The 27,217-nt window shown below is 41.5% G+C and overlaps 1 protein-coding gene across 1 annotated transcript in view; it reads left to right on the top strand.

The window, feature by feature from the left end:
- The window catches only part of LOC119500673 (protein kinase C-binding protein NELL1-like), a 384,179-nt gene that overhangs the window by 142,116 nt on the left and 214,846 nt on the right, over positions 1–27,217 (top strand). Inside the window, exons 6-10 of the mRNA XM_037790521.1 lie at positions 2,971–3,043; positions 3,629–3,711; positions 12,910–13,044; positions 18,784–18,886; positions 21,500–21,573. Of these exons, the coding sequence (XP_037646449.1) occupies positions 2,971–3,043; positions 3,629–3,711; positions 12,910–13,044; positions 18,784–18,886; positions 21,500–21,573 (468 nt within the window). The remainder of the gene's footprint in view (positions 1–2,970; positions 3,044–3,628; positions 3,712–12,909; positions 13,045–18,783; positions 18,887–21,499; positions 21,574–27,217) is intronic.

Raw genomic sequence — 27,217 nt, 5'->3', positions numbered from 1 at the left:
CCTCCTCCCCCAGGTTTCCCCTCAAACCGTGTCTCGTATTTAGCATGTTAGATATCTGGAATGTGTCTGCGGGGAATCAACGCGAGCCGACGCCGATTCACCTCTGATCGGGGGCTTTTGTCGGAGAGCTCTAAAAACTTTCCGGGAGTGGAAAATCAGGGCTAAAGTTTAATACAATTAAACATTCCTCACAGTAACTTTAAATAAACGAGGAATCTTTAGAAGTTGTGTCTGTCCACCTGATGAAAGTACATTCATGATATTCACTATCTTTTAGCTCTGGTTTGGTCTCCCGAAAAAAAAAGAACTGGCTTTTGAGCTGCTAGTTTATTCAGCTAGTCAATAGGTTTGTCTGTCTGCCATTTGGTGCAGGGAGTTAGCGTACACTGGATTTACAGGTACGCTGAAAACATACAGCAAAACTCCAAACTATGAGTTAAAAGAGGCTTAAAGAATCTGCACAGTTGGTGATAATTCTCTGTGGATTCATCACTTTTAGCAACCTCTCTTTACTGTATATAGTCCTTTTATTTCATTGTTCTAAAAGTATTGATTAGTGCAGCTTTAAAGCTGAACGTCAGCACTTTTCCCCCCGTTCATTTCAAATCCAATGTTCTGTTGTGCAGAGACAACACAATAGAAAAAAATCTGTCACTGCTCTGACTGTATATGACTTGAAAGCAGCTGTGTAATTGGACTTGTCTCACCACGGAGGAGCATATAGACCTTATTCCTGAATAGTGCTATTGAAACATATCTGCCATAGGGGTTGGCTGAGGCATGAAAAAAAAAAAATGTGTGCACGTTTCTGCCCGCGTGTGTGTGGGAGAGAGAGAGAGAGAGAGAGAGAGAGAGAGAGAGATTGTATGACTTCAGTTCGAATTACCTGCTGATCATTGACAGTGATGTGTGGTCAGGGCCCCTATATTACACCACCGGGACAGACATCTGTGATCTACACCCTCATTTTCATTCTGAGTGACACTGACAATCTCTTCTTCACCATCCACTGCTCACACAGCCTCTCTGTGTGTGTGTGTGAGTGTGGGAGTGTGTGTGAGGGTGTTTGTTCTCAATCTGTGCTCCAAGCCTGTTCGCCTCGAGGCTCCCTCCTCCCGTGTCTCTGTTTGAAAAGGAGGCAGGTGTTGCTTGCACACAGGCCAGCCAAATCACTGTAAAATAATTTCACATACACACAGAGCGAGAGACGAGATGATGCCAACTGCGCTTGAGGTGGTGAATTCTAATGTCCTTCCAGCATGTTTTCAGTCGCCACTTTGAAGGAACGGTGAAATTATATTACCCCCGTGTGTGTGTGTGTGTGTGTGTGTTATTGTGTGTGCGTGTGGGCAGCCTAGTGTTTTACAAGTTGGGTTTTCCATTAGAGAGAGTTTTTTTCTCCCCGAGATTGTTCTCTGTGGTCATCATGGAGCCCTCTGTTTACCAGCCCTGCACCTCTGGAGCCCGTCACTCACAGTGATTGACAGATAGTCTGTTAAAGGAGAGAACTCTATCCGTTATAGGCAATTTACTTCCCCTCTATGTGTGAAGTACATTTGCTTCAGTTCAGTTAGGAATGGATGCTGTACTGTATATATAGTACGACAATAGTTTTTTTTATTTTTTAACATTTGCTGTGGTGGTTTTTCACCATTTCTAAAATACAAGAACATTCAAACCTACACTGTAAGTTATTTGATTGTATATTTCCAGTAAATTACTGGCTACTAGTTGCATTACTTTCACAGCAATTTACTGTATATTTTTTACAGTAAGTTATTGTGAAATGACAGCTGTATACTGTGACCTCACAGTAGTTATATCAGTATACTACAGGGATTTAGCAGTATGCTGCTGTAGAATTACTGTATTAGATAGATAGATAGATAGATGGATACTTTATTGATGAAATTTTGCTTAAAAGTAGCTTAAACAACACATCCTAACACCAATACACCTTAAAATGAGACAAAATCGAATAGAATAAAATAAAGTAAAATAAGATAACATAAGTACAGCAGTGAAGCGACAGTGTGTACATTTTTTTTACTTAGAAAAGTTGTATGAATAGAGCTGTATCAGTTTATTCATTCGCTAGCATGTTATGCTTACTTCCTGTGGCATGCGGTGCTTATGGTCTGTCAGTAATCTGCCGCAAAAGTTGACTTTTTTCAACGTACTTGAGGCAAGTTATGCACTGAAAAAAAAAACGTAAGGAAGAGATTCACCAACAACATCGGAGATCACGGAGGTTCCCGCAGGAATGAACGAACTTCCGGTTGATTTGCATACGTACACAGAGCTATGTGGAAACGAGGTGCAGGCAAGGAAACTCCTTGGTTAGGTTTAGGAAAATATCTACTTGGTTAGGATAAGGCCACAAAACGTCTTAGTTAGGTTTAGGAAAATATCGTAGGTTTGGCTTAAAATAACTCCGGAAGTGGCGTTACCTCAGTACTTAAGTTACGTTACAGATAAATCAACGTTGACTTCTGGTTTCACACGGGACACGAACGCGGGTCTCCTAGGCAAAAGTCCGCCATTTTTTTTTTACCCAACCATCCACTCCGTCCTCTTCCCTACACGGCATTTGCCGTTCTTTATATTTCCGGGTTCACAATTACATGAATTAGACACAAATTGATTTTGTGGGATATATTACTAATTACTGTGCATCACTTTCCGTAGGTACAGCTACGAACATGTATGAGACCAGCCTGATCTGATATAGGACCACATTATGAAAGTGGACCAAACCAGAAATGAAAAGATCAGATTTAATGTGATTTGTGCTGTTCACAGTGTTATAAAATAAACAGATCTGAGTCACATATGTGCAACATCGTCATATTCTTGTCTGTCATGTTTTGTGCCATTAGATCCACAGAGATATTCCATGATCTTACCAATCGATGTTTATCATTGTCTCTTTCTGTCTTCTCCCTGCACCCCCTCCCTCTGTGTTTCCAGGGCATTATCCAGGACGTGAAGCTGATTTTCGCTCCCAATGGCTACATCACACAGTGTCCCAACCTTAACCGCAGTGAGTATCGTGATGACACAGTCACACATAATGTTCTGAACACGCTCTTAGTAAGAGTTAAAGTAGAAAGGAAAAAAAAAGAGCACTCCCCATTACTGTGCGCCATTATAAGATTGGACTGCAATGAGCTATGTGTCAGCCGGTGGTGACCTCTCCTCTGCTGATCACAGACAAAGCCTCCCCTCCATTCTATCATCTTCCTCTCTCTCTCCAGTAATCTTCATTTTGCTTTAATTCAGATTCAGTGCAGCCTCCTCTCTCCCCGCCCTCGTTTCTCCATCTGTTTACTGTCCAACAGATTAAGATACAAGGCCACCGCTGTGCCACTGTCTCTGTTACTGATCAATAGGGCATGTAATCACACCTTGTCGCTTTATTATTGATACTAACGCCAGCCACAAGGCTAAGACAAAGAGTAAACAGATGTGCGAGGCTTCCCTTTTGTTTGCTGCCGGCCGACATGAGCTGCGTTCCAATACTTTTTTTTTTTTTTAAATAAATATTGTGTCGTATCTAAATGCTTCCCTCTTGCTTTTCCTCTCCTTTTTCCTCTCTGTTTTGGTGCTTTCTCTTTCCTCCGTTGAGCCTGTCCGACCTGCAGCGATTTCTTGAGCCTGGTGCAAGGCATCATGGACCTTCAGGAGCTACTGGCCAAGATGACCCTGAAGGTAAGAACAAGGAACAACCTCCCACACAGAAAACCACCACCAGCAGCTCAACAGAAAATGGTGAAAGGACTTGCAGCGGCTGCCAAACAAAAAACTGTAAAATTAAAATATCCAAATTCAAATAAATGTTTAAATTTCCAGAAATTTCCAGTCAATGTTTTGCAGAGAAATAATGTTATTTTACAGATGTTCCCTAAATTATTGCAATCAAACACCTTCGATAAAGTGACGGGACCAGAAGTACTGCAGAGAAAAACAGTTATTTTATGTATTTTCCCTAAATTATTACAATAACAACTTTTATAATGTGCTGCAGAACTAGAGTTATTGGTGTCACAAATGTTTAGCAGACTTTACAGATAAAAGACAAAACAATGAATATGTAAAAATGTTGGCAACTATGTCTAATAAAAGTATCCAGTTAAAAGATCCACTAATATCTTTCCCAGTTGTAGCTGACAAGCAAATAAATAAATAAATGAAAATGAATAAATAACTCCCCTTCTCCACTACAGCCGGAGACAGCTGGATCCTTTGATATATTTGCTGCCTTCATTGAAGTGCATTGTTCTTTTCCCTCAGTATCTCATTTCTGTTTCATTTCAACAAGGCGGTACCTGAGAGAGATAGAAGTTATTGTTAGGAAACAAAAAACAAAATGAACATGCACCTTAATTTGTCTTTAGAAAATCTGATTATTGTGACGGTTGTTATTGTGAGTGTGGATTGAAGTGGTTTTAAAAGACCCCAAACCAGAAAAAACAGAAAAGATATTAATGTGTATGTAAGAGGGAACAGCAACCTCTTGGTCCCAGAAGTCCCCATATTATTATTATTATTTTTTTTACATTTTGCGTTCGAGTGGTGAAAGAATGGAACAGTTTTCACTTTGAATATACATTTTCATCATAACAATTAGGGATGTACCGATACCACTTTTTTTTCAGACCGAGTACAAGTACTTACATTTGGGTACTCACCGATACCGAGTACCAATACGAGTACCGATACGAGTACCTCTCTGTGCCAAAAGACCCTCGTTAACAGCCAGCTGTAGGGTGTGAGCGACACACGACAGGCTGGGGAGTCCCGTATACGAGGCGGGGCGCTGCGACCGGCTTGGAAAGGCTCGGGGCAAAGGTGGCTCGCGGCCACATCTTTACAGCGCTCCCCGCCCGGACCTCGCCGCACCGTGGACAAAGAGCTCGCTGGGACGGGACCCCCTGCTCCCGGTGCGACTGTCGACCGGGGCGGACTGTCCTGCGTCGTGCTGCCAGGGTGTGGCTCGGCCCACGTCAAAGGCGCCAGTGGTCTGCGGCGATGTCTGCAACCCACCCGACCCGTCTTGAAACACGGAACAAGGAGTCTGACGCACGCGCGAGTCAGAGGGTGAAAGCAAAACCCTGTGATGCAAGGAAAGTGAGGGCCGGCGCGCGCCAGCTGAGGTGAGATCCTGGCCCCGCGGGGTCGGGCGCACCACCAACCCTTCTCGCCCGCACCGTTGGGGATGTGGAGCGAGGAGAGAGTGTGGAGAGAGGTTAACGTCACGCCACCATAAAGTGGTATCGGTGCTGTTGTATCTGAGCCGTTTTGCGAGTACGAGTACATGAGCACAGTATCGGACCCGATACCCGATACCCGATACCCGATACCCGATACTGGTATCGGTATCGGTGCATCCCTAATAACAATAGAGGGAAATGTGAATGAAAGCATTATAGTTCCTCAAGAATGACAGTAAAGAAGAGTAGAGCTTGACCTTGTAAATTACAGTTGACACAACAACCTCAACTCAACGTCAGCTTATTGGACTCCCTAAAAACGTGGTATTTCACCCAAAGGCAGTGCCGTACAAAGTGTTGTGTGCCTGATGGGTCTCGTCACTTTTGGGGATTTTTTTGATAAGATAGCAAAACTGTAATATAAAAAGTTGTTTATTAACCCGATGTTTGCCTTAAGACCAAGATTAAACCTACAAAAACGTTCTCATCCCAACTCGTCACGCCCCTTGGCGTCACATAGTATTAGGGAGTCCCGTCCACTTACTTGCTTGTTCTGGAGCATTTGACCATATTACACCGTCCTCATCAGCAGATTGAGTTTGCTCCGTTTGCTCCGTAGAACTAGAACTGAAACGACCTTGAATTGAAGAAGAGTAGAGTTCTGCTGTTAGGTGAAAATCTTTTGCTTTCACATCAGTTGAAGAAGGAAATGAAGGAAGGAACAAGGGAAGGATGAAAGCTTGTATGTTTTATGAGCTTATCTCGTTTTATTTGAGGCAGCAAGAGTTCAAACCTTAATTCAGTTTGAAGGTCATTCCCTGTTTGGTGGTCTATAAAGTGTGTTGAGTGACCGGTTAAGGATACAGAGATGATCAACACAATAATTCAGAAGATATTTTGTGCCCGTAGCTGTGAAACCTTTGCACGACTCGATAGTTGGGTTGTGTTTTCAACATAATTTGTAAAGTCTTGTCTTATATGTATTGTATTTAATATTATAATTGAATACGTATTTTAAAGGTTTTAATTACAGCCGTCAATCGATTAAAATGTTTAATCACTATTAATCGCATGATTGTCCATAGTTAATCGCGATTAATCGCCCATTTTTTATTTGTTCAAAATGTACCTTAAAGGGAGATTTGTCAAGCATTTAATACTCTTATCAACATGGAAGTGGACAAATATGCTGCTTTATGCAAACGTATGTTTATATTTCTTATTGAAAATCAATTAACAACACAAAACAATGACAAATATTGTCCAGCAACCCTCACAGGTACTGCATTTAGCATAAAAAAATACTCAAACTCAAGCCCAACAGTCAACAACAGCTGTCTACCCTCTGGGGTTTAATACATCTGATCTTGAACTTCTGGCTCCATGTCATTGGCTTCTATTCTACGTTTAACCACAGTATTTGGGATAAAGACATTTTAGTCATTGAGAATTGCTTAAATGTAGGTCAGACATTCATAATACTGACCTTCACTTATTGTTACCGAGCAGCTACGTCTTTATTACGAGCATATGCAGGGGTGGAGCAATGCGTGAAATAACTGCTGTATTATCTTGTTAAAGTGATTTAGATTCTAATGTTTATTTCCCTGCCCTGCTGCTACTGTCATTGTAATGAATTTCAGATGCTAGAGGTTAGGTTTTTTTGGGCAGTACACACACACACACACACACACACACACACACACACACACACAGACACACACACGCACACAAGGGACCGATGCATTCAGGGTTCAGTAAAGTGTCAGGAAATGGCGACTGCATTGGCACAACAGGCGGCTAACAGGTGGTGTGCATTCTGCAGTGCAGCCATGAGGGAGAGCTTGAACCATTTCTAAGACTAAACATCTGCATAACCGTGTGTGAGTGTGATTGACTTTTTGTGTGTGTGTGTGTGTGTGCTTCTATGTGCATGAGTGAGTGCTATCAGGTGGGAGTGATTGAAGCAAGGACATCTCAGCGGGCAGGCGAGCTATAGCATAATTCTGGGTGTAAATAAGGGTGAAATGAAGAACATTACCCTACCGCTGTGTCAACGCTTCCCCCTTCACATGAGTGCACCTCAACCTATTGCCACCTGACCTCATTGCATCCTCCCCGCTGTGACTCATATGAGCAGTCACCTCCAGCGCTAAATGGCTCTCTGCCTTTATGCTGTATATAGAGATTGGAGGAATTCAGCATGAGGTGAATAATTGCTTGGTCCGGATGATGTCAAGGCGAGGTGAGATGGCAGTGTGATCCACCGTCTGTGGATTAGCGTGGCAGCATTTGCCTGTAATATACCCGTGTGGTTGTGAGAGGCCAAAAGACATAGTAGTAATGGCTCAATACTACTTTTTTCTGATACCACAACATGGAATATCAACACAAATACCAATCCAATATATATATCTTTTTTTCCTCCAGTGGTATGTAGCCATGTAGATCGTTTTGTTGTTCGTTTTTCTGCTATCTGTCTCTCGGATTTCTGCTTATACAATAGAGGTGTCAGTGGAGGAATTTTGATTGTGCTGTTGACAGCATTGAGCAGTTTCTTCCAGAATCAGTGTCCCTGTTAATCTGGATTTTCCACATACCTCTCCGTCAACGAACAATTAGTCCCAATAAAAATGACTGACATCAAGGTCAGACACCAATGTATCCTCATACAAAGGTTCAGATTATATTATTCCTCATTTATTGTACGTTTTCCTACGAATATCCAGCAACACGTGTCAATTTCCGCTTGTTACATGCATACAGTCTTTTCAAAATAAACTTCTGTCTTCACAGGAAACTACTTGGTTAGGTTTAGGCAACACAACTACTTACTTAGGTTTAGGCAACAAAATTACTTAATTAGGTTTAGGCAACAAAACTACTTACTTAGGTTTAGGCAACAAAACTACTTACTTAGGTTAAAGCAACAAAACTACTTACTTAGGTTTAGGCAACAAAACTACTTAGTTAGGGTTAGACAACACAACTACTTAGGTGTAGGCAACACAACTACTTACTTAGGTTTAGGCAACAAAACTACTTACTAAGGTTAAAGCAACAAAACTACTTAGTTAGGGTTAGGCAACACAACTACTTACTTAGGTTTAGGCAACAAAACTACTTAGTTAGGGTTAGGCAACACAACTACTTACTTAGGTTTAGGCAACAAAACTACTTAGTTAGGTTTAGGCAACAAAACTACTTACTAAGGTTAAAGCAACAAAACTACTTAGTTAGGGTTAGGCAACACAACTACTTACTTAGGTTAAAGCAACAAAACTACTTAGTTAGGGTTAGGCAACACAACTACTTAGTTAGGTTTAGGCAACACAACTACTTAGGTTAAAGCAACAAAACTACTTCATTAGGTTTAGGCAGCAAAACAACTTAGTTAGGTTTAGGCAACAAAACTACTTCATTAGGTTTAGGCAGCAAAACGACTTAGTTAGGTTTAGGCAACAAAACTACTAGTCAATAGCAACTATATAACCCCTTGTGTAAGGTATAAATCCATCTTAAGACGCAGGTTCAAAAATACCACTATTTCCCTTTAACTCACTAAAACGCTTGTAAAGACGCACACCTATTCTGCTAATTAAATGTCAGTTGCCATTGTGTAGTGGGTTTTCAACCATGGGAAATGAGCTGGTCATCATACATTTCATGATATTTTTCTGTGTGCTGGGAAGGGATTTTTTGTTGCTTACAACAATGTTGCTCTCTCACTTTTCCTTCATTGTATTATTACAATATTTATGCTGACTTTGGAAGGCTAATAGAAAAGGATTCCCCCACTTGCTGTTAATCCAAACACATCCTCACAATCACTCACATTTAAAGATGCATTGATCTGCAGTATTAACCCTTTAAATGTACCATCAGATTTTGCAGTCCCAATGTGTTTTTGTTTCATTGTTACGGCTTAAATATGATAATTACTTGAGGGCAGACATCCCCGATATGAATACAAACAAAATCTAATTAATTCCTCCTTGGCTCAAGACTGATTGGTCCCCAGAATTCATACATGTGGGACAACCTTTAGATATGCAGGCAAACAAAAAAGATTAATGATCATCTTCTCCCTTGCCCTCCTTCAGATCTTATTGTATTATTCCATGTCGCTCTGCCTCATGTATCAACCATAGGAGCTACATGCTTGTTAGCCTCTGACTCCTTTGTGTGATATCGCCGTGCCATTTGATGCTCACACTGTACAGGAAAGGTATTCCTCGGCGGTGCCTCAAGGCAGCCTCCCAGTCTTTGAAATTGTATTTCAAACATTTTGTTTAGGGGCTTTGACAGGACACATCTCCAGCGCTCACAGCTCACACAGCTCTCCAGCAGCCAGCTGGGACTCCTCTAAATGAAGTAAAAGGCCTAAGTGGCATCCAGCATTTTTCTTTTTTCACTGAGAAGCCTCCATCACTTCGCATCAAGCCCTTTCTTTCTGACACCGTGGCCGGGGCAGGTCTCAGAGGAGCAGAGGGGGCGGAGGCGCAGCGCCAGAGCAGCCTTGAGTGTATTAAGTGGACCTACGATTTCTGAGTTGACCCACGCTGCTCAGATCAATTGAACCTTTGAATTCCCCCACCTTTCCACCTTTTCAAACAACATCTGATTGCTTATGTGTGGGTCAGACAGTTCTTTTACTTTATAGATATATGAATTTATATGTGAATTGCTGTTTGTGTGTAAACAGCCAGCTGCTATTCAAGGCCGTAAACTGAGCTTTCATGGATGCAGTGTGCTGTTTTGCTCAGAAAAGACGTGTGTAGATTATATATGAATACAAGCTGAACCTTGGTGGATGTTGATTTTCAACAGGAAAAAAAGAAACATTACATTTAGTATATATTTACATAATGCTGCATGTGGTTAATTTGAATGATATTATGGACAGGGTAAATTGCTGGCAGTGGCGGGTGAAATCGTCAGGCCATCCACCACTTTGGCAGGCATGGAAAATGCTAGTGATGGGAATAGAGAACCGTAGTTGTCAGATTTCTTGGCATATCATGCCTCCGTGACTGTTGATTCCTCTTATTGATGCTTTCCGACAGTTACGCATGCACGACGTAACGGCATACACACGCTGTATCATGTTTCGGTTTGTTTGGGACCGGAGGCACGGCGGAGAGAAAAAAAAGTGCTCAAAAGCGTGGTGCTACTACTACTAAACCTGAGGGGGACACATCTTATTTTTCCCCTGATTATGCGACACTGGGAATAACAAATCTGTGTTGTAATCGACAGGAGGAGAGTTAGTAACGTTACCTGTTCGCAGCCGGTGGGCAGCACTGTCCTGCTTGGATAAATAACGGAGCTACTAGCATTAACGGAGGTGCCATTGAGTTACAATTATGAGGCGTTCAAACTCTGCTCAGTAAAATGACTATTGGGCGAAGGTAAATTACGTTATCATGATGTGTTCAAATGTAATGTTGTAAAATAAATTTTTTTTTGGCGAGAAACCTGAATCAGTCCAGTTGTTTGAAGGAGAAGTTTTCACAACAATATAAAATAGATATTAGAGAGAGAATTATGACCTGTTTAACTTCCTAACAGCTTACCAAGATTTTTTAATGAGAGGAAATATTTAAATAATCATTTGAATTGTGAACAGATAACATTTCTAATTGGCAGACAAAAAAAATACTTGTCTGCCACAGTGGCAGGAAGTGAAAAACAGGAATCATCCGTTGGATCATCAAGATGCCAGATTGACGTTTTATCTCCTTTGCTACAATATCGACGTGAATCCCTCCTGCACCAGTTTGAGTTCAAACACTCAAAGCAGCATGGCTGATGAATTAATTCTCTTAGTCTCCTAGAGATGACATTTACCGTATATACAACGGAAAATACATTTGGAGAGGAACGCCTCAATTACCTTTTTCATGCCTCCAAGCCGGAAAACTTCAAAATGTTTCGGGTTGTCTGTGTGTCTGTCCGATCTGTTCTTGTGAACACGATATCTCAGGAACGCCTTGAGCGAATTTCTTTAAATTTGGCAAAAACGTCTACTTGAACTCAAGGATAAACCGATTAGGTTTTGTCGGTCAAAGGTCAAGGTCACTGTGACCTCACAAAACACGTTTTTGGCCAAACAACAAATGTCTAACAGGATAAAATGATGAAGTGATGACATTTTGGACAGACATGGATGTAAACTGCAACTTGACTGGTCGGCGGAGGCATAGTCAGTTTGCAGCAAGTCATAGTCAAGTCAGCACACTGACACACTGACAGCTGTTGTTGCCTGTTGTGCTGCAGTTTGACATGTTATGATTCAAGCACATTTTTTATGCTAAATGCAGTACCTGTGAGGGCTTCTGGACAATATCTGTCATTGTTTTGTGTTAATTGATTTCCAATAATAAATATATACATACATTTGCATAAAGCAGCATATTTACCCCCTCCCATGTTGATAAGAGTATTAAATACATGACAAATCTCCCTTTAAGGTACATTTTGAACAGATAAACACTGTGCGATTAAATCACAATTACCTATGGACAATCATGCGATTAAATATTTTAATCGATTGACAGCCGTAGTGATTTAAGCTCCTGATGTGAATTTAAATAAGTGAACATTAACTTTCGGTTTCATACGGGACACAAACAGCGGTCTCCTGGGTGAAAGTCCTGAGTTTGTATGACACATCCACAACCCCAGACCTCCTCCCTACGTGATCTTCAGTGGACTATCATTATAAAAGTATTTATGATACGTCAAAAATAAAAGTAATCTGTGAAAAAACATGTTTCCCGCAAAACGTAATTCACAATGCAGTTTCGTTGTATTGGAACATCATTTTTAGGAGACCGGGCTGTCCATTTGTAGCAACTAAAGCGTGACTAACATTTTTTGAATGGTTATGTTTAGGCACTCACAGTATTTGGTTAATGTTAGGGAAAGGTCGTGGTCTTGGTTTGATATTGAAAAGGTCAATAGCGACTTTGAAGCACGAAACAGGACATGTTCACTCAATTCACATTAAACCAAAACCCAGATCTTTCCCCGACCTTAAAACAAATGCTTTAGTTGCCTAAACCACACACACAAGAGTCAGGATGCGAACCCCAGTGTGAAGTTCTGTGCTCCTCCCCACGACCTCCGTGCGGACTTTCATCACTGAAAAAATAAAAAAGCCATTGGCTGTGAATATGATCCAGCCAGCAATAACATTCCTTACAAAACACACTTGGCGAAACAAATCAGTAGTATATAAACAGAAATTCTAAGAGACAGGGTAGTTTAAATCCTGCTTTAAAGTTAATCCCCGGTTGGTGCAGACTGCCCTCTGTGCCCCTCCCCGTGACACTGCCTCGTGTCAGTCAAAAGATGCATCGCTTCAGTCGAGAGACAAGCGTGGAGTGTTGAGCGTGAAATAAGCTGAGGAGGAAGGGCTGATCAGTGTGGGGGGAAAAAAAAGAGGAGTGAGGCAGGATCGGGGCTGTCAGTCCTGGCTGTCATTTTCTCAGTAGATTATAGCCCGAGGTCTGGAGCATGAGCTGCATGATGATCACTTATTATTCAGTGTCCTTCTAATGAGTGACTCCCAGCAGAGCAGCTCTCTGTGCAAAACGGACCGGGGGCACGCTGGGGGCGGGTTAACCTGCGTGCACACGTAGACTTTTGATTTGGTTTTGTGACTCTGCGTGTTTTCTGTGTTCGTCCTCAGTTGAACTACGCAGAGTCCAGGCTGACCCAGCTGGAGGGCTGTCACTGCGAGAGGACCTGCAGCGCCAACGGCCTGGTCTACCGGGACAAGGAGCTGTGGGTGGAGCCGGAGAACTGCAGGAACTGTGCATGTAAGGTGGGTGTCGCCCTCGTCCTCACGATCAAAGTTGAGTGAGGCACCGGCTTTCAACTGTATCACACTGTAAAATAAATCTCCCATCATATTCAAGTCAATTTTATTAGCCTAATATCACAAATCACAAATTTGCCTCGAGGGGTTTTACAATCTGTACAGTGTGTGACATTGGATTCTAGCAATGTCATAAGATATATATCATATATCACAGACATATCACACGAAAATCCATCTTGTGAGGCTTCAGGTAATCGCATTTGTGACCGGCAAGCCAGAGCACGGACCGATCGACGTACTGCGAGGAGCTACTGGCGGCTACAGGCGTGGCTTAGGTGTGTGAGACAACACAAAGAGGCGGCTGTTAGGCTGCGGTCGAAAAGTCCTTTTTAGCTTAGGAAGGTTCCTACGGGAGTAGAATAACCTGGAAGTATCTCAGTAGCAGCCATGATAAGAGCTGTTCAAGTTCTCTAAATGCTAAGGAAAGGTACTTCAATGCTTCCTTTCTTATCTCCTTTAGCTGAGGATACACTGGACTATCCTTTACCAAATGAAAGGATATGATGGCGTTCCACAATTCCTTGCGGCTGCAACTTTTAGCAACGCACCATTCGGCCGTGTGACAATCATTTTGTTTCACTTTATTTCTGTTTATTTCGAACGTGTAACAAATACCTAAGTAAACAACAAAACAAGAATAACAAATCAAATGAACAGTCAACATATATAGAGAACTGTCCATAAACAAATAATCTACATGAATGAATATTACGTCCGAAAAGGAGTAGGAAGAAATGTACATTTAATGCTTTTACTCCTTCACCATAACTAAAAAGAAACTGAATATTTATCATAAACTGTTGTGGTAGCCTATAGGCTATTCCTTTTTTTATTTCAGTTCCAATTTTGGTAATGAAGTGATATTTTTCACCGGTTGTCCACGTTAGGTCAGATAATCTTTTATTATACGTTGATGTAAAGTGTTTCAGCTGCAGAAGGAGCTGCGGTGTCTCTCTTTCACACACCGCAAGCGAAGCAGTCGGTCACTGAAAGAGCTATTTAAGAACGCACTAGGCGAATATGCGCCTTTTGTAGTCCATCTTCAGAACATTGTAGTTTCACCACGGCAGACCCGCGTCACTAACATCCGCCACCGTTGCATCATAATTACGGCGCCTATAGTGTAAGTGCAGTCGGATTGTCTTAACGCCGCCGTTGTCTTTTCCTAACTCCTTCTGAACTCTCCTTCACATCTTTCCTTGACCTCATGATGTTTTCCTTAGAGGTCAAGGAAAAGAGGTCAGGAAAAGAGGTTAGGAAAAGACCTTAGGACGTCATTTTTTATTTTACTTTTCGACCGCAGCCTCAGTTTAAAACAACAATGGCGGCTCCTGAAGAGGTTAGCGTTTAGCTGCAATAGCATCAGTTTTATCAGAACTGGAGAGTATTTCTTCATTGAAAGAAGAGCAAAGAACGGCACTGAAGGCTTCTCTTGATGGAAAAGATGTTTTCGCTCTTCTCCCGACTGGCTTCGGCAAGAGTTTGATTGCCAGATGGTTCATCCAATCACCTGCCAAATATATTTGAAAAGTGACTGCCCTTTTCCAAACAGTTTCCAATGACGGCTTCTCAGATGGTTCTGTCTAACTAACCATCTGGCGGGTCAGGCGGGCATACAACACCCTCTGTCCTTACATCCCCGGATAACGGGGGATGGGGGGGGGGGGGGTGGGGGGGGGGGGGGGGGGGAGCTTTAACCATGAAAAAATGAAAGAAACCTCAGAGCAAAGAGGAGGGATCCTGTCCCAGGACAGACACACAATAGATGTCATGTGTACATATTGGATAATTTAATCTACTTTTTTAATATGATTGTCTTCAAGTGAAAAAATAAAGATAAACGGCCGCTGCAAGAACATTAAACCAACCTGTTTTCTGTAGAAATTACTGCTAGTATCTTGAGAGGAAGCAATTTAAGTGTAAGCTTATTTAACCCATTAACATGAAGTCCCCCCTTTTTTATTTATCTTTTATTCAACCAGAAAAGTCCCATTGAGATACATTTTTTATTCTGCCAGGGAGTTATAAAAAAAAGGGGAAACGGGGACAGATAACATCACAGCGCAAAACATACAAGAAAACAACAACAGACGCAAAACACACAGGAATCAGAGGCTAAAATATTCAAGGCAAATTAAATGTCACTTGATAAAAGCAACAACATTGATCTGTAAAAATAGATTTTAAAATGTTTTTAAACCTGTCAAGAGAGGGTAAAGATTTCAAGTCAAGTATGCCTGGCAGCTCGCTCCGAGCTTGTGGGGCATGAAAGGAAAAGGCAGATTTAGCCTGTAGCTCTGTTTGGGTGATTGGGACCATGAGGGGAATTTTCTCTGATGGTCTGATGGATTGTGCTGCAGCTACTGGAGTAATATGTCAGTTAACTGGATACGTACTGCGGTAATTTACCCAGTAAAACAGTTTTTTTTTTGCAAAACAAATCAACATATTGGCTTTCTCCATAAACACAGTGAAGTCCTTTTATTTCCCTTAAGTAGCTTTAAGATGATTGAAATCATCTTATTCAACACCGTCTGACATTACCTTATTTTTTTTATATTTTTGTGCATTCATGCCTTTTATATTGTAGTGACAGTAGAGAAATGAAAGGAAATGAAGGGAAAGACAGATGGGTAATAAACATTCCGTTGCCAGATGTGAACTGAGGACGTCGCAGGTCCTGGTCTGTAAACCACCAAGGTGCTCCAACAGTATCATATTCTGTATCAGCTGCTCTCTGCTCTTCAGCAGAAGCTATATTTCGGGCAACTGTAGCTCAGTTTGTAGAGCGGGTCATCCTTTAACCGTGAGATTGGTGGTTCGATCCCCCAGCTCCTACTGTCTGCATGTCAAAGTGTCCTCGAGCGAGACACCCAACCCCAAGTTGCTCCCCGGGCGCTTTACAGCAGCCTACTGCTCCTAATGCTCAGGATGGGTTAAATCAGTGGTTCTCAAACCAGATGTCGGAATCTCTTTCACTGTAAACAAATTGGCTCTGATCGGGTCTTTATACATCCGATGGTGTTCATTCAGACAGGTAGTCTGTAGGTTTACAGAATGGACAGATATTTGACAGGGACAAAAAGAAAAAGATGCTTGGGAGACGAACTCGACGACGTGCTCATCTGACGCCAATCAAAAGAAAATATGAAGTAGGGTCGCACCGAGTAGTTAAAAGCTTCATTCTGAACATATAAACACATTAGCCGACCTTCCACCTTCTCTTCCCTCCTCTCTCTCAAACACACACAGAACATCTCTGTAATCGCCTCAGTCCAAAAGTCCAAATTTATTGAAAAAAGAGAGATCGTAATTATTTCCAGTATTCACTCCATGTTTTTATCTAATGAAATATTCTGCCTCGGTCCGTATCCTTTAATCGTTCAACCTTTCAAAAACAACAGTTTCACTGTGGTTAAACCGTGAAAATATTTCTTACTCCAAAGGAGGTAATGACAGAAAAAGTTTGCAGAGGTCAAATGTAGTGTACGTACTTGTATGCATAGGATTATTGTAATAAAGTTTTAAGTTAAGTTTAAGTTGTTTTTTTCTAAAAAAAGTTTAGTAACACATTGATCTGTATTTGAAAGCGGTTGAAATTGTTTTAACCAAATGCAGATCTTTCGACTTTTTAAAGAAAATAAGAATTTTGAGACCTGATAATATGAAGAAATGTCCAGTGTGTCATATGAAATCAAAGGAGAAATCGTAGTAGTCGAGGGGAAAGTGGGTACACCAAAAAGACAAATTACCAGATTTATAACAAAATAGTCTCCGGAACACTTTCAGCATTAGGCGTAGATTTTTTTCATTTAATGAGAAGTCACTACAACTCTTATTTCCTCCACTCTGAACACTTAGCTTCCTTAACTTGTCTTCCCATCAGCCCTCCCTCCATCCCAGCCCCTGCATCATGTCTACCCTGCCTCCTGCCCGCCCCCTAACAAGCGCCCCCTAATAAGCCTCACTGCTGTACTCATACATAGTGTAGGAGCCAGACTTTGAAATGTGTTGAATCAGGCCATCCCTGGCCCCGGGGAATTAGACTTGCTGCATCATTGCACATCAAGCACAGGGTGGAGTTTAGTCGGTCTGATTTCCTCCTGCGGACATGCCATTAACTGATAACCGCGGCGTCCTGGGGGAACCATTTCCGATGACTCATGAAATGAAGAGGCGCTCGCAGAGAGAGATATCAGCCTCAAAAAAATGAAGGCAGTCCTTCAGGGCCTGAATAACTACCTGCTATCAGCGGGGCGCTCGCTTTCAGTAGCCGCCATCCAGCGCTCGAAGACGAGTCTGTTATCTGATAGTATGACATTATAATTTACTTATTTTTTATATACAGTATATGATAGCTTTCAGTTTCAGATTGCTGGTGATTGGGAACAGGTTCGGGTTGGTTTGCACGGTGCGAACACTGCAAGAGCATTAGACATTTAGGGCTGAGTAAGCAGCATTGGATGAGAGTATACATCACACTGCATGTGTTAACTGTTGTTCGGTAGTGGTAAAGAGTGTTTTTTTTCCAGATGAAAATATATAATTCCACGAATGCTTATGCAAATTGAGACATAGAAAGACGTAGGAGACGTGTACATGGTGGATTTTTTTGGCACTGCTATAGGCAAAAGCCTTCAATGTTCACATTAGGATTGAGACGATTCACCCATCTCCCGATTCAATACTTTCACGATACTTGGGTGCCGATTCGATATGTATCGCGATTTCTAAGTATTGCAATTCTACAAGTATTTCGATTCGATATTACGATCATTGCGATTTTTACCTCAGCCATGGCTGAAGGCCTAGGAAGGAGGTTATGTTGTTTGTCTGTTAGCAGGATTACTCCAAAAGTCCGCGATGGATTTGAATGAAATGTTTTGGAGGGGTGGGGTGCGGCACAATGAACAATCCATTAGATTATGGTGCCGATCCGATTCATGATCCGGATACAGGAACATTTTTAAGGATTCCGATCAGCCTTAGCATTAAAACCACAGATTATATAACACATACGCAGTGTAACTGATGACGCGTTGATGAAGCATGACCCCGCCTCAACAGACAACGTAGTGTAACGTTGTACAGACATGACAAGGCTGCTGAATGAGAGAGGCATCCGCCGACACGTTACACGGAAACACACCGTGTTAATAATAAGCCGACCACCTCACGGTACCGCCAACTGGGAGCTGTGATCTGTTTTTAAAGTCACACGTTGGCGGAGGTCTGCACTCTCCGAGTGCCATCCTAGTTGTTAACTTTAACTTTTCTTTAACTTTCAAAAAATTAATCATACACTTCTAGGGGCTTTTACTTTGTAAAATGATCTAAATTGATACAGTGAAAAATGGGTGCCGGTCGTATCCATGTGGAATCTCCGCCACTTTCTACTTTTCCGTTTCGGCTCGCTGCAGTCGACTGTGGTTTGTTTTGTTAACGGATACGGAACGGATATGACGTCACGTTACTCTGACTACAACAATAAAAGCGGTAACTTCCTTCTCCCTTTGCATAGACTCAAATGAAGCAAATATATCGATTATGGCATTAAGAAATTGATTTAAAAAAACATTGGAATCACAATACATAGGTGAATCAATTTTTTTCCCACCCAGTTCACAGTGAGCATTTGATTTTTACTTCTGATGTTAACATGTTTTACGTCTTTTCTTATAGAACGGTGTGGTGGAGTGTCGCAGGATTTTCTGTCCTCCAGCAAACTGCTCCGAGGACTCGCTTCCTGTACACGTCGACGGGACTTGCTGCAAGAAATGCAGACGTAAGTAACAGAAGCATACATTTAGATCGAGCAGGAAGCAGAAAAAATGTTCTCAGCTAAACCTGTGAAAGTTGCCTCTGCTCTCGTACAAAAATAACACCACCAGGTCAGATCAGCTGCTAATGACTTGCTCATTTGTGTTTCTGCCAAGCGGTGGAAATAGATGATGATGATTAAATAAACCTCCTGTTGCTCAGTCTACCACCATTCAAAACTTTGGCTCGTATTTTTTATCTATAAAACCAGTATAGAGCTACGGATGATGTCATCTCTCCACAGCCGCCTTCTCGAAAATCAACTCTTCTCTATAATCATTTTGGTTTTATCAATACATGCTAATCAGGACACATTAAACTAAGTTGTATGTTTTGCTGCCTTTTGTTAATCAGAATGAACTTTGACTTTACATTGTCTAGACAGTTTAAGAGAAGGTGATGTTGACCTCATATTAAAGGGTAACTTCAGGATTTCTCAACCTGGGGCCTCGTTACAGAAACGTCATAAGTCTGACATACGATTTTATCTCAGTTCAGGATGACATTTAGGATTTTTGGTATTACAGAAACATGTTCCTAACTGCATTTAGGCAAAAAAATCCTATATTATCTTATCATAGGAATCTATCTGTTACAGAAGTGTCCTAATTTAGGGATTTCCCAAATTAGGAATCCTAAATTAGGATTAGGGGTGGGAAAAAAAATCGATTCATCTATGTTTATTTTTTTTTTTACGGTTTTGAAATAATTTTTTTAATGCCAGAATCAATATATTTGCTTCATTTGAGTCTTTGCGGAGTCTGAGTCACGTGATGTCATATCCGTTCCGTATCCGTCAACCAAAACAAACCGCAGCGAGCCAAAACCAAAAAGTAGAAAACAGCGGAGGGTCTGCGTGGATACGTCCTGCACCCTCACATGTTAAATCCAAAGTGGTAAACACTACACATCCAGTAAAGGATGGAAACACTTTTGGTTTCACACATTGCAGGAAAAGCAGAGCTAAACATCACGGCTAAAGCTGCATGCTAACTCTGTCATGGACAGGAAACGTGTCGTATCGCGGTAACGCAATGTCAAGCCGGCCGTCGCTCTCATCTCCGTGGTCAAATCAGCCGACGCTACAACTGTAGAGCACCCATATACTGACATTTATGTTAAATGCATTCAAACGGCCCCGATGGAGCTGACCATGGATGTATAAAGAGAACAGAGCTGACGGGAGAGCTAGCGACAGAGCTAGCGGAAATACACGTGTGTGACTACGTCCGGTTTTCAAAATAATGCGTTAACAAAGGGAACTGTTTACAAATACTTATAAAAATAAGACTGACTGATTATATTCACCAAAACATTACATGTCCCTTATAAAAAAAAGAAAATACCACTAATTTGTGGAGGAGATGTCTTTATTCTTTGATTTTTGGGTTGCTGGAAAAAAAGAATAAATAATGCCTGACAATGACTGATATATTTAACTTCATACATGCTGAATATCAAACATTCTTACTGTATCAATTTAGATATTTTCCAAAGTAAAAGTCCCTAGGAGTGTATTATTCAACTTTTCCCATGGTCTAGTGTTAAAAATATTAACAAGAAATCGCAATACCCATCGAATCGGGAGAATCGTCCCAGCCCTAATCTACAGTAGTAATCTTGCTTTATTTCCAGAGTGTATCTGGGATGTTTTGCAGCAGTAGAACAGTGTCACTTCCTGTTCTTTGCTAGTGAGTGGGAGACGGTCATTATTCACACAACCACACAAATGTCCGCTTGTCAGGGAAACACAGGTTGCTCGCATTGAGACAAATGACCGTCCTACATGCATGCTCAGCTTGTTTCCTGAAGGTACGACTACCACCAGAACCGCTGTAGATACAAAGAGGGCTGTCGTCTGTGGCTGCTGGCACAATGAAACCAGAGTAAACTATCTGCGAGAGCAGAGATCACAGTCGGTTTTGCGGAAGCTGAAATGGAAGGCACTATTTCTAGTATAAAGCACACAGGGGTCTGCTACAGCTGCACACAGACCCACAGACAACTGCGTCTCTCTCTTGCTATATGGCAAAAACACGAAATCCCTGAAGGATAGTTTGTCTTTGAATAATTCCAGCCCTCCTCTGCCTCCCTCCTTCCATCCCTCCGCTCGCTCCGTCCTCCTCCTCCTCCTCCTCTTCCTCCCCTGTGAACATCAGAGCTCTGGCACAGACGAGCGAGGGGAGCAGCGGTCCAGAGCTGCGACTGAGCGCTCCACGGTCCTGCACCCTGGAGAGGAGAAAAGCAGGACTTCGTATCATGTGCTTCGTTTTCTATTTCTGCTTTGCCGCCAGAGGAATATGCCGACGGGTCTCCTCTGTTGTATTCTTAATGTGCTGTTACATTTCTTCTCCGCTTACGCACACCGGCCAAGAACAACTCTGTCTCTGACAGAATTAATTATGCAGAACTTCAGGCTGGAAACTTTTTTTTTTTTTTCACAGGCAATCTCAAAAGCATCTTTAGCTATTTCTTTAGTACCACAGGTGCTGATATTGTCTGATTGTCTGATTACTGGTATTTCATATTTACTGTACTTACCTTAATAGAGTGTTATTTTCTATCTTTGTGCCCACAGCGAAATGCACCTACATGGGCCAGACCTTTTCCGAAGGCCAGCGCTTTTTGTCTCGGAGCTGCAGGGAATGCAAGGTAACATTTCTACTTAAAGGTCCAGTGTGTAGAATTTCAGGGGATCTATTAGCAGAAATGGAATATAATATTCAATAACTATGTTTTCATTAATGTATAATCACCTGGAACTAAGAATCTGTGTGTTTTTGTTAGCTTAGAATGAGCCGTTCATATCTACGTAGGGAGCGGGGTCCTCTTCAGAGTCCGCCGCCATGTTGCTCCGCCATGTTTCTACAGTAGCCCAGAACGGACAAACCTTTACTATTTTTGCGCTACCTGAAGGTCACCGTAGTTCTCCAACACGCTTGGGAAGGGAGGGGTGAGAGGAGGTTTATTCAGTTTGTTGCAATCTGCAACCTCAGCGCTAGATGCCACTAAATCCCACCGACTGGACCTTTAATTGTACAATTCTTTCTCCAGCATTTAGCCTATACTCTGCAATCAAACATACCGTGCAACACTTCCACTCTTTCAGTGTAAATGTGTAATGATTGTGGTGGACTGCTCGGCGTGTTATTCAATTAGCCAGCTGGCCATATTAGTTTTCCCTCCGTCCCCCCAATCTGCTCAATCTGCCTTCTTTTCCTTCTCTCTAATGGCGAGATAGCCAGGTAATTAGAATAAATATGAACACAGCAACACAAAGGCCTGATTTGAATAGATGCTTCATCTCAGCGTGGATTATAATTAAAGTCGTTATTCCAGTTCACCATAGAACAGAGGTGAGCTTTCTCCACCGAGGAGCCATTTATCTTTTAAAGACGCTGTTTTAAGGAGAAAATTAGCGTTTTATGCGTGTAATTGCACACAAAGAGCCGCACAGTGGATTCCTGAACTCATTATTAGCCCTCCGGCACTTCGGAAGCATGATTATATTGTTTGTAAGCTTTGTTTCAAACAATTACAACCATCCTCCACTCCTGGAATATGAACCCTGCTAAGTGACCATTTGTGGACAAGTTGTTTTCAGAGGGGACCTGGAAAGTTTTATTTTGAGGCCTTCGGGGGTCTCTCGTGTCAGCATTTCGGTCCCATAAGTCTCAGTTGTATTTTTCGGCACGTGTGTTATGTCAGTTTCTGCATGTCAGACCATGTTTCTGTCCTCTCACTGTCACAGCAGGAGAGGTGGGAAGTGGGAAAAGCATCAATGAATATATACATTGACATATGGAGAGAATAAGCAGGAAGGATGAGATCGGTGGTCGTTGGTGTGTCAAGTCAACTTTTATTTACATACATGTAGCCCGCAATATCACAAATCACACAGCGACTTTACAATCTGTCCAGCATACGACAGCCTCTCTGCTTCGCCATCTGTATGGATAAGTAACACTCAGCAGCTCAGATTGTCACCAAATAACTGTGCTGCGCTGAAACAGATTAGTTGATCAACAGAAAATGAATTGACAGACATTGTAAAAATCAAATAATTGTTTATGAAGCAAAATTATTAGGCAACTAGAATGGCACTCGGAGAGCGCAGACCTCCGCCAAGATGCCCAAGTACAATTGCCCCCCCTCTCCGTGCAGCTTGAGCCGTCATCCACAAGTATTTTTGTTTATGTTGTGATCAGCTGTACGTAGCGGAGCATCGTAAAACACTTCATTCAAACTGGACAGAAACAAAATAAAACTCACCTAAACCGTTGTCGTTACTCTTTCCAACAATCACCAAGTGTGCTTTGGTCAAACTGAACTGTAATATCACAGAGTTTAATGTGAAAAAACGCTGAATCTACAGTTGTTACTAATTACGACAATTTCTCACATGTATTTAAGAGGATAAGATTATGTAGTGATTACATTTTGGACAGACGGGAGTAAACTGCAACACAGTTATTATTAGGGCTGTGAAAATTACCACGACAATAACGCATTAATGCAAATAAATTTTAAGGCCACTAATTTCTTTAACGCACTAATGCAATTGAGCCTTCGGAGGTTGTAGCAGGCTCAGTTTGAAAGCCAGACTGAAGATACTGGTATCATATATATCATAGCTTGTCATGAAGGAGGTTAAATAACGCTCCAAACTTACGTTACATTTTCATGAGGAAAAACTGTCATGGAAATTTTCAAAGGGGTCCTTTGACCTCTGACCTCAAGATATGTGAATGAAAACGGGTTCTATGGGTACCCACGAGTCTCGTCAGCACACTGGCACACTGACAGCTGTTGTTGCCTGTTGGGCTGCAGTTTGCCATGTTATGATTTGAGCATATATTTTATGCTAAATGCAGTACCTGTGAGGGTTTCTGGACAATATTTGTCATTGTTTTGTGTTGTTAATTGATTTCCTATAATGAATATATATATATACATTTGCATAAAGCAGCATATTTGCCCACTCCCATGTTGATAAGAGTATTAAATACTTGACAAATATCCCTTTAAGGTACATTTTGAACAGATAAAAAATGAGCGATTAATTGCGATTAACCATGGACAATCGTTGATTGACAGCCCTAGTTATTATGGCTAACATGTTAGCATACATTTGTTTATGTACACACACTAATCAGACACACAGCAACATTAGCATTCATTCTGAGTTCAATATTCAGTCTCCTCTTAGCGCTGCATCGGTGGCTCTTTTGTACAAGGCAGCTAGTCACTTTAACTTTATCCGTCTGCTGTTTGTTGCTCGACAGGTAGCGTACGGTGGGATTATCGAAACGTTTTCATCCAGAAAAACAGCAGAAACATCACTGATGAGAGCGGACTGTGTGGGCCTTCAAACCAAAACAATGAGCTAACAGGAAAAGACAAGTTCTCATTAGTTAATGACTGATAAAAGGCTCACAGTGCAAAGCTGTACTATTAAAAGATGACACGTGGAAGCAGTTAATAGTAGTGTAATAGTATGGTCCCTAGAATAGAAGGAATTGACATTGAAGGAAGTTGTGGGGGGAGAAATCTTCGGGATTTGAGTCGATACTTCCGTCCTTGAGAGGTCTGGTCTGACGTAGCAGCCAGGCTGCTGCTGCTGCTGTGTGCCTGCTATTTGTTTTGAAGGCCCAGGGGAAGATGACACAGAGTTCGATCTACCTTTGTTTCTCTTCTTTGGTGGCGCCTATCTGCACCTTACCTGCTATCTGTATTCATGCCCCCCTTGTGAATGTGAGCAGCATATACAGCCTTTTACAATCCTCCCCTCTCTGTTGTCATGGCAGCCTCATTCAGCCAGGAGTATCTTAAAAACACCCTGTTTTTTAACACTTGAAAACATCCTTTTAACCGCCGTTGTTGTTCAAAAGCAGTGTCACCGTCCCCTTTTGTGATGTTCAAATTATAAGGTTCACGCTGGCAAAACGTAGCTCTGCCCGCAGGCCTTTATGTGAGGTCTGAGAACTGAAAATATGTATTAAACATAAAAAGGAGGTTACACTTGGCAGGGTTATAAAACATGAAGGTTTGATATTTAACTATTATTACAGGGACGGATCATTATGTGACTTACTGTCAGTATGTCTAACATTGAATTTAACATTATTTTGTTAAATAAAATACTGTTACTGGAAGTCCTGGTCCAAAAAATATAAAGTTTATAATCTTAAATTATTGATATATTTGATTTATTGTTTATTTCTGCAGGGACCTCGCACAATTAAGACTAATTGCACCACAGTTAGCTAGAAGCTAATTTGCATCTGTTGTCCCTGGACAGGTAGACTAACAACAACCACACTGCAAATACACTACATGAACGATGCACGGTGCATAAAAGACCATCAGTGTGAGATAATAATAATAGAATCAGTATGATAAATACAATGCAATGCATGGTTTTAAACGCTGCAAAGCTTCCCGAGCCTCTAATGTTTGTTGGTGTGGAATTCCACTTCCCCTCTACTTTAACCGTGAAAGCAGATCGACCAAAGGCTGTCCTTCTGAACAGCGGTACCCGGTCACCCCCAGTGGATACTCTAGTGCTAATGGAACTGCCACTGCCGGGGTAGGCCAGGCATCATTGTAGAGGACGGGGTGCGAGATTATGAATCATTTTAAACATCAGGCAGCAGGCAGGAGTAAAGTAAGAAGTTATCAAAATTGAGGAAATTATATCTTTTCCGGTTATTACAGTGATGATGAGCCTTTGACTTTTTAACTAGTACTTTTAGGAATTGTTTATAGCACTGGTTCCCAACCTGGGGGTCCCGACCCCCATTAGGGGTTGCCAAAGCTTCACGGGGGGGTTACGAGGCCGTCTTTAGAAAAAATACATAACACAGACAGAGACTTGTTTTAAAAAATAATCTCTGGTGCAATATTCACCGGAAATAATCCTCTCAAAATTCATACAAATCGTTTGTTTCATACAAACTCCCTCCAGTGATTGTGTTCACTATTTGGGTTAATTGTACTGTTTATCAGTTGTTCTGTATTATTATTGTTATTCATTGGATATATTATGAAATATTCATAAAATACAGTATGTCACTTAGTCAGGGGTAGTCAATTTACTCAATGATAGAAAAGGGGTCCCTTAAGGAAAAAGGTTGGAAACCAGTGGTTTATAGAGTCAAAGTATCCTCGTACATGATATCTTATTGTATGATATCTTATGAAAAAATTATTCCTCCTTTTTGGCTCGTTTTTCTAAGAAAGTCCAGCAACACGTGTCAATTTCCACTCGTTAGATGCATATAGTCTTTTCAAAATAAACTTCTGTCTTCACAGGAAACAACTTCCTTAGGTTTAGGCAACAAAACTACTTTAGTTAGGATTAGGAAGAAGTTTGCGGTTTGGCTTAACATAACCCCGGAAGTTGTGTTACTTAAGTACATAAGTTAAGACAATAAATCAGTGTTTGTTTCTGGTTTCACACGGGACATGAACACCGGTCTCCTGGGCGATTGTCTGGTATTTTTAGACCAACCCATCAACCCCCGTCCTCCTACAACTTCCTGGTTCAGGATTACGTGAATTGCACACAAATTGATTTTGTGGGATATACGCGAATTACAGTGCATTACTTTTCGTAGGTATAGATACCAACAGTGTATGATACCAGCCTGAGTTAGTACACAGGCTTGAGTGTAGTCACACCTGCCTGTGACTAGGTTGTTATAGCAATAAGATAGATGGGGGGGGGAAATCAATGAGTACATAAATCTTTACAGCGGACGGAGACAACTGGTGCCTGATACCCTTAAGGTTATTCAGATTAAATGTAACTTTGCTGATGACCCTACAGACTTGCTTTTCAAAACTATTATCACCTATATTCTGTCTTATCTTATATTAAGTCTTCTTCACCAATGATCTTTAGCTGAGTCCAAACACTGGCTTGCAGGGAGAACACAAACCGGACAACAGACCAGTTTAATGCAGTCTGTCATCGAGTTTTAACGTTAACTAGCAACAGCTGATATGACCTGCTGCCGCTTGTCATTTTTAAAGAAGATAAGTTAGCTGAATGTTTTATCCACCGATATGTGCTAATGGTAGTTAGAGTCACTAGTGTATTTTCCGTGCGATGGGTGAAACATGCATGGAATTATATGAACAGCATGCGTCCACATGACATTCAGGAATAAATGCTTAGAATTAACATTAAAAACAAATTTAAAACACATTCTCAACATCACCAGGTCATATAGACATATAGTATGTCAGCAAGTTCACACTTTGTCACGTCAAGTAAGTCTTTTCACGTGAC

Source organism: Sebastes umbrosus, chromosome 2 (genome assembly GCF_015220745.1).
Source record: "Sebastes umbrosus isolate fSebUmb1 chromosome 2, fSebUmb1.pri, whole genome shotgun sequence".
Lineage (NCBI taxonomy): Eukaryota > Metazoa > Chordata > Actinopteri > Perciformes > Sebastidae > Sebastes > Sebastes umbrosus.
The sequence above is the reverse complement of the archived record's forward strand: the minus strand, read 5'-3'. Positions and strand labels throughout refer to the sequence as shown.